The 8647-nt window shown below is 46.2% G+C and overlaps 1 protein-coding gene across 2 annotated transcripts; it reads left to right on the forward strand.

The window, feature by feature from the left end:
• The first annotated feature begins 1339 nt into the window (after nt 1-1339).
• On the forward strand, nt 1340-8239 carry PDCD2L (programmed cell death 2 like). 2 transcript variants are annotated; one of them, XM_077309638.1, is made up of 7 exons: nt 1344-1533; nt 2376-2539; nt 3098-3167; nt 4917-5299; nt 5415-5528; nt 7230-7381; nt 8063-8239. In XM_077309638.1, exons 1-7 carry the CDS (start codon nt 1405-1407, stop codon nt 8191-8193), a joined length of 1143 nt encoding a protein of 380 aa, XP_077165753.1. In that variant the 5' UTR covers nt 1344-1404; the 3' UTR covers nt 8194-8239. The 2 variants fall into 2 exon arrangements, with proteins under 2 accessions (XP_077165754.1, XP_077165753.1); XM_077309639.1 differs by lacking the exon at nt 5415-5528 and having other exon boundaries at nt 1340-1533.
• The last annotated feature ends 408 nt before the right edge of the window (nt 8240-8647 follow it).

The raw sequence follows: 8647 nt of genomic DNA on the forward strand, positions 1-8647 counted from the left end.
TATTTTGGAGAATAAAACAGCCAATATTTCAGCACCCTTGCACAGAACAATGGTGTGCCTGGATTTAGAATAACATGTGCAGTTCTGGTCACCATATATACATACATATACCTATACCTATACCTATACCTATACCTATACCTATACCTATACCTATACCTATACCTATACCTATACATATACATATACATATATAAAGAATATGGCAGAGCTAGAAAAAAGTACACAAGAGGGCAACCAAAATTATTAAAGAGCTGGGACACCCTTCCTATGAGGAATGGCTGAAGATGCTGGCCTTTTTTCTGCACTAAATATTTTTCTGTTTATATGCTGTCCCTTCCCTTGGGGGCTTAGAGCGGAATAGTCTAACATATAATAAAATAACATATAAAATTAAATTAAAATTAAAGATTACAATCCAACAGTTTCAGAAGGGACGCTTCCTCCTCTTTCAGGGCATCTAAAGTGCATGTTTACCAGTCAGTCGGCAGGTGTTACAGGTGTCTCAGGTAGAGGGCCAGGCAATTAGTACTAGTCCCTGTGGAACTGTCTAAGGTGCTGCAGGGCCCTGTTCTCACTGAGTCGACAACATAATGTGCTCCTCCTGTTGCTCCCTATTAATCCCCCCCCCGCGTTTATACGCCTTCTGTGGGGTGGGAAGGGCATTATTCCGCTGTCAGGTGTATGTGTCTGTGTGTGTGTGTGTGGGGGGGGGGTTATGGTTATGTTTTATGGGGAGGGATTTTATAATTTTGTTACCCGCCAGTTACAGGAGCGGCAGAATACAAGCTCACACTTTGAAGAAAACTTTGTTGGTCTTTAAGGTGCTCCCGGACTCCAACTGTGCTCTGCCACTTCAGACCCTATTACTAGTATGGGAACTCTCCCCACATCATTATTTGGGAACACCCTTTTTATGGAAGCACCCATTTATTATTAATCTAGAACAACTATTCATATCAATAGATTCCAATGAGTAGCCGTGCTGGTCTGAAGTAGCACAATAAAACCAGAGTCCAGTAGCACCTTTAAGACCAACAAAGATTTATTCAAGGCGTGAGCTTTCGAGTGCAAGCAGTGCTTGCACTCGAAAGCTCACGCTTTGAATAAATCTTTGTTGGTCCTAAAGGTGCTACGGGACTCTGATTTTATTATTCATATCCAGCATTAGCACCGGACCACAGATAGGGCTAACTTCTGCTGATTATTCCCAAAAGGCTCCCTGATCCGGCCGCTCTTCCCAAACCACCCCCTCCCCCGACTCCTTTTCCCGCAAGGACCAGCGGGCGCGTCTCGCCGACCGCCGGCGCGTGTCCCTCCTCCCTCGCCTTACCCACGTGGGTTGTGACGACAGCAAGGGCCCTTCCTTCCGGGTCCCTTTGCCGCACGTGTGTGTCACGCCCGATGGCTGCTGCTCCGTTGCCGCCGGTGCTGCTGGGCTTGCGCGATGCCGCCGTCCCTGTGCCCGCCGCGAGCTCCTGCCAGAGCCGCCTTCAGATCCCGGGAGTGGCGAGCCGGCTGGGCGGAGCTCCGGTGAGAAGGAGAAGGGTTGGGTTGGGGGGTTCCTTCAGCCCTGGGAGTGCCCCGATGGACAGTTTCTCCCGAAAGGAAGCAGCAATGCAGCCCTGCCCAAGGGCAGCCCCTCTTGCCTTGGGGCGGCTCCCGAGGTCGCTTCCCTCGAAGTAGCCGCCTTGCTTCCTTGTAGGCAAGCCTTGCTCGCACGTTCCCTGTGGGATCGCACCCGCGGGGTTCTGCAGGGCTCATGCAGTTCAGTCTTAACCCTTAGGAGAGGTCATTCGTCCTTTCAGAATTGGATGCCATCAGTATGCTGACGACACTTAGCTGTTTATTTCTCTAGCCAAATCTCCTAGTGATGCCTTAGAGCTGGGGTGGCCAAATTGTGGCTCTCCAGATGTCATGGACTACAGTTAGCATGCTGGCAGGGGCTCGTGGGAATTGTAGTCCATGGACATCTGGAGAGCCACAGTTTGGCCAGTGCTACGCTAAAGGTGTTGAACCATGTGCCTAGACTGCTGTGGTTTAATGCCTAAGAGTGACAGGTTGCTCCCCAGGAGGCTGTGATCTCTAGGATGCTTATGCATGGCACTTGGCCTTGAGCCAGAGCTGTCTGCACTGATGCACTGAAATGTATGTGTCTGTTTAAGTAAAGCTAAAGAAGAGAGCTCTGATTTACAAAAGCTGACACAGGTATACATTTTGCTGCTCCTTTTTGCTTCTGCAGGAAAAAAAACAGCCTTTGCCAACTCTGAACTGCCCAGAACTGGAAGGGCATTTCTTCATTTTAACGGAACTATTATCCGTTGAAAGCAAGAGTTCATCTTTTAATGAGGCCACTTTGTTTCCTTCGATTCCAGGATCGTGTCCCTTCGGTAACTCTGGCTCATCCATTTTGTGGGATTTGCAGGGCTGCCTTGCTGCATGTTGTGCAGCTGTATTGCCCTCTTGAAGGCTCACCGTTCCATCGGGTCCTTAACGTGTTTGCCTGTGCTCGGAAAAGCTGCTGGGGGAAATCAGAAAGGTGAGGTGGGGGGCTATATTGTGACCTCGCCAGTGCCTTGTGTGTGTTGGTCCAGAGGTGATGGTGACAACCACTGATGTAATAGCTTAGATTAAATGTTCAGAGATCTTCATCTTTCAGCTATCTGTACAACAGTGTTGCAAGGTAGTTCAGTGTTGTTATTCCTGTATTGCAGATCTGGGGGCTAGCAGGGAGGGAAAGGTTGCCTACTGAGTTCATGGCAGTCATAAGAACCACACCTAGGATGCTGTTTTATAGCTCAGTCTCCTAGCTAATAAAAATGGAAATGCTATGAAATATGGGCAAGGGCCATGACTCTGGTTGGCATGCAGAAGGTCCCAGGTTCAATCCCCAGTATCTCCAGTTAAATAATTTGGTAGCAGCTTATGTGAAAAATCTCTGCCCACAACTGCAGAGAACTGCTGCCATCTTGGGTAGACAATATTGATTTTTATGATGGCCCCATGATCTGATTGAGTACATGGCCACTTCATGCATGTTTCACTTCTCTTCCAAAACATTGCTGATGTTTTCTTTCATGCTGACCTCCTCTTGCAGCTGGAAGGTATTACGGTCCCAATATTTGGAAGTGCAAGGAAAAGCAATGCAAGACGGCAAACCAAAGCAGGTATCCTATGCCAGTTGGTGCATTTTCTTTGGCTCACTTAACAAAACAATCCTATGAAAACATTGTCCTGTCTAAATCCACTTAAATTAATAGACTGGAGTAACTGCATAGGATTATACTAGGAGGGTCAGCTTTAACATAAGTGGAGTGCCTTCTAGTAAGTATTAGGGGGAAATGTACTGTTGAAAGGTCTGCTGTGTTGCTGACTCCCATGAACCTAGCAATGGATTCCTTTTAGAACCGGCTCACTTGGCCTTCACTGACAGCTGGTGGGAAAATGTTTATACATGAGCATAGCCAGGAAAATAGCTCTGTATGTCATTGTGCTAGAACAGGCCTCAATATAATTTTTGCCATTTACAGGTAGGATGTATTTACAGTGTTAATAATTTTGGACTTGTATCTTTGAGAGTGTAACATGAAATCTAATGGGGAATTTAATGTGCTGGTGGTTGAGATATCAAAACCCAGTCACACGATCCAAGTGACCCCTTAAGAATTGCCAGGAAATATTCTTAATCAAGCAGCAACTTCTAGATCATACATCTGTTAGATTGTTAGTTCTCAAGACTTTGAATGGTGACCCACTTTGACATTTGTTCTCCACACTTCCCCCCAAACATAAGAAAAAATAAGTTCGTTTTTATGTGCTGCTTTTCTCTGCCAGGAGTCTTAAAGCAGCTTACATTCACCTTCCCTTTCCTCTCCCCACAACAAACATCCTGGGACATGGGTGAGGCTAAGAGCTCTGATATTCCTGCTCAGTCAGAACAGTTTTATCAGGGCTGTGATGAGCCCAAGTCCACCCAGCTGGCTGCATGTGGAGGAGCGGGGAATCAAACCCAGCTTGCCAGATTAGAAGTCAGCGCTCCCAACCACTACACCAAGCTGATATAAAATACAAGAATCACACACTATCTCACACCAAACAACTTTATATTTTATTTTTCATGTTTACAGTTTATAGTTCTACTGATGAATGGGTTTCAGGACCATTTTGAACATTCTGTGAGGGCAGACTCTGCTTTGGCCACAAACCTGGTGGAGCTTCCTTTGCCTGTTCCACCCCTTTTCTCCTTCTCCTGGCCTTGCAATCTGGTTTAGACATTGCCCCTGATTTCAGTTTCAGCTGAAGAGAAAAGTGAGATATAAATAAAATAAAAGCAAAAGGAAAGAAACATCACAATGTAGATTGTGGCTGAGACTGCTCCCTTTATAATGATATGAAATCTAAGTTTGGCTTCAGGTGGACCATGCACAAGAATTTAAACACCGTTTAACAGGATCACTGCTTCATAGCCCAAACCCATCCATATTTACTCAGAAGCAAGTCTCATGAGCTTCATTGGAGTTTTCCTTCCAAGTATATATTCACATCATTACAACTGCATTCCAACGTACCAGCAGAGTTGAACCATGGCTAACATGTCTCCTCTCACTCGAGCTGTAATTCATCCTTTTCACTGACCTTAAGTCCCCAAAATAAAAGCCTGCAGACAGATGCTTTCAATTAAGACATAACATCTTTGTTGTCTTTACAGCTGGCCCCACAGTAACATTCTTAGATGAGCCATGCTGTGTTCAGTGGTTCTCCATTCCCAGTTTATTAGGTTTGCAACCTTAGCAAGGTAATCACAAGCCAGGCTTCCACAGTGGCCATTCTCTTAGATGTCGAGAAGTTTACGGCTACATGTAAAACTTATCTTCTGACTCGCACTGTCCCCTACAGTTGTGCTCTTGTATTCCCAGAAACAAGACAGCCCGATTGCAGCCAAGGATTGGTGTGATGATTCAGATGACTGGGGGGAAGAAAAAGATGTGGGCTCGTCTGAGGACATGCGCGGCCCAAGCCTTGGCTTGCAGGCAACATCCGACCCCTTTCCCGGAGAGGGCGACTGCACATCTCGGTTGCAAGGTCTTAGCCTGCAAGAAGTTCCAGGTAGTTCCTGCGTCTCATGCTCTGATAATCCCATTGGGAAAGAGCAGAATGTTCCCGTGTGGCAACCATACTACATCAGCGCCGTGGAGGAAGACGATTACCTTGGCTACGATGATACGGATCATGCCCAAAAACTCTTAAAGGAGTATCAGCAGAGGGAGGGGGTCGATCTAGAACTGCTGATGTCAGAAAGGTGAGACTACCTTGCCTGTCTGATAAATATTGGTCCCACGGTTCATCTGAAGGGAGTGATGGGGGGGAAATAGAGCGAATAAAGAGGTGTGTATCTCGATGACTCTTTTTCTCAGCAACATGGTGGACAGCTTTGGTGAGAAATACGAGAAGAGTCCTGTTGGTAAGAGAGACGAGGCGTTCCACAAGTTTATGAAAAGGATCTCCCCTTGTCAAGAACAGATGTTAAGGTAGGCTGACCAGTTCAGGGGCCACCCGTTAAGGAAAAGAGAACTTGGCAGGAATTGACTGGTTCTGTCTGGAGACACTCCTTAAAAGTAGTGGGCTCCAGATCCATTTAAAAGGCCCTGTAGTTTGGGGGAGGGCTTTAAATCTGGGCTGGAATGGAAGGTGCGGTATAAATATTTTACGCAATAAGCTTAGCTCAATAGAGTAGTAGAAAAGTTCCGATCCACTCAAGTTAGAGGAAATGGGGGAGAGCCCTTCAGGGATGAAGGCAATACCAAGAAGGCAGCTGAAGGTGGACAGCAAATCTGCTCTGTAATATTTTAGATATTTATACCCTGCTGTTTTTAACCAACTCTCAACATTGTTCACATTGCCTCTGTTTTATCCTCAGAACAATAGCCCTGTGAGGTAGCTAAAGCTGAGAGGGAATGCCTGGCTCAACGTCTCCCAGCATGGTTCTGGGAGGAGTAGAATGGGAAATCTCTGCCCAACCAGCCCTAGCTCAGGACTCTAACCACTATACCCTACTACTGACTCTTGGCTAAAGTTACTAATCTTGCAGCTGATGCACAAAGCAGCTTCCAGTCCTCCAAGGTCTGTGCTGAAAAATGGCCTGATCCATTGGCCTGTGATCCTGCAGGATTATCACCTGGTACTAACACAAGAGGTATGTGAGGCATTCTAAACAACTGATGTTCCTTGTGAGGGATCCAGCAACGCACCAGCAGAGCAACCACTCTCCTTACTGGAGCTTCTGGCTTCAATACCTAGTCTTGTGGTGTAGTGGTTTAAGTGTCTGACTAGTGGCTGGGGAGCCCAGGCTTGTATCCCCACTTTATTTATTTATTGGTTTTACCTCCCCCCCTCCCTCCCTCCCTCCCTACAAGCAGGCTCAGTTGGTTCACAACATGCATTACATGCATCCTATTATAAAATCACCATTAAAGCATTTAAAATCTTATTTAAACCCCGCAGCACTCCGTTGTTCCTACTCATTAATGAGTCAATCCGCCTCCTAGTCCTCTTTACAGACAATATATAATATTGTTATACAGTGTCTTTTTTAGTGCAGGGAATAACCCCTGGAGATGAATGAAGGGAGGCCCTTGGATTTTATTGGCTATATTCATAACTTGTCCCGGCCTCAATTAAAGGCCTGGTGAAAAAGGGCCATTTTGCAGGCCCTGCGGAACTTGTGCCATGAAAGCTTGCTAGGTGACCTGGGGCCAATCATACACACTCAGCTGAATGTACTTTACAGAGTTGCTATTAGGGCTGTGTGCTTCAGCCGCCAAAGCAGGCCGTGCTGCAGCACGGGGAGCGCACCACCCTAGTTGCTATGAGGATCAAGCAGAGGCAAGTGGTGTCAGCCCCTTTGGAAGGAAAGAAATGAAGGAAAGAAATATCGGTGAGAAAGAGATGGTGAAGAGAGCCAGTCTTGTGTAGAATGATAGGTTGTCTTGTGTAATGGGATTCTACATGCAGCCTCCTCCACATGCAGCCAGCTGGGTGACCTTGGGCAAGTCACAGTTCTCTCCGAGCTCTCTCAGCCCCATCAACCTCACAGGGTGTCTGCTGTGAAAAGAGGGAGTGAAGGCAATTGTAAGCCACTTTGAGACTCCTTTAGGCAGTGAAAAGCAGGGTATAAAATGAACTCTTATTCTAATGGTGACACATGTGTGTGTATCTTTCTGTCTCTTCAGATATTCCTGGGGTGGCCAGCCTTTATTTATAACCTGCCCCTCATCTGACTTCAAGACAACTGTCCCACTCTGCTATAACTGCCAGAGCAAGAGAATCTTTGAATTCCAGCTTATGCCTGCCCTGGTCAGCATGCTGAAGAGCAGAGATGAAGGTACACAATATCTCTGTTACAATTTCTATGTGTAAAAGAGGTTGCCCTGGGACAGTCAGCAAATTCATACCTGCAGAGCGAAGTGCCCTGTAAGGGCCATAAGGCAGCAAGCGATCCCGCAAGTAGGTAGGGCCGAGCCGCATATAGCCTTAAAGGTAAAAACCAATACCTTGAACCTGGTCCGGAAACAAATTGGCAGCCAATGTAGTTGTCTCAGCAGCGGCTGGACATGGGCTGATGACTTAGTGAGGACCCGCGCAGCTGCATTTTGCACCAATTGCATTTTCTGGGTCAGAGACAAGCACAGGTCCATGTACAGTGAGTTACAGTAGTCTAACCTGGAAGTGACCATTGCATGGATCACAGTGGCCAAGTGTTCCAAAGACTGGTAAGGTGCTTTTAGCCACACTTGGAGCAGGCGAAAAAATGGCATCCAGCTACTGTTGCAACCTGAGCCTCCATTGACAAATAGGCATCCAAGGTCCCACCCAAATCCCTAGCTTGGGGGGCAGGTCAGTTGCACCCCCATCTAGGCATGGGAGACGTGCTTCCTGATTCACTTGTGTTACTTAAATGATATTTTCAGAACTGTATTAAGGACTATGGATATAATATAGGGTTTTACAACGTTTTACGATATTTTACTTCAAAACTGTCATTTTTTTTCTTCCCCCTCCTTAGATTTGTCAGTGGAATTTGGAACAGTACTGATATACACATGTGAGAAGAGCTGCTGGCCAGTCAATCATCCAGTGTCCCTGGAAGAATTTATTTTTGTACAAGAAGATCCAGATCAACAGCTATTTAAATAGATGCTATTTAATCCCTTGTATAAACTTGTATTTTATTAATTCAAAAGCAACGTCTTGTGTGTTCATCACAAACATAGAAGGCTGAAAGTTGTATTGAAAAATATCCCACTTCCAGACTTGGGTCCAAAATACCGGAAGTACCATTTTCTCTCATCTCATTTTGCTTGGTTCCAAGGATTAGTGGGTGAGGCATTGGATGAGGTAAACGTGCATTGGATGAGGTAAAGTTGGGGAGGGAGCCCTTCGGTGGGACTTGCCAGTGGCCTCATCCAGGCTATAGAACTTGGGAAGTGAGGCCACCGCAACATCCTGGAGACACCTCAAGGATTGTTCCAGAAGGATCCAAGTGATTTGTCCTACTGCATTCTACAGATGCCTTTTAATGTTTGAATATTGCTTTTTTAAGGATTGTTGCCCTTGGGGGAGGAAGCAAAGGCTGAAAGTAACATATTTA

The sequence above is a fragment of the Paroedura picta genome, chromosome 14 (assembly GCF_049243985.1).
Source record: "Paroedura picta isolate Pp20150507F chromosome 14, Ppicta_v3.0, whole genome shotgun sequence".
Classification (NCBI taxonomy): domain Eukaryota; kingdom Metazoa; phylum Chordata; class Lepidosauria; order Squamata; family Gekkonidae; genus Paroedura; species Paroedura picta.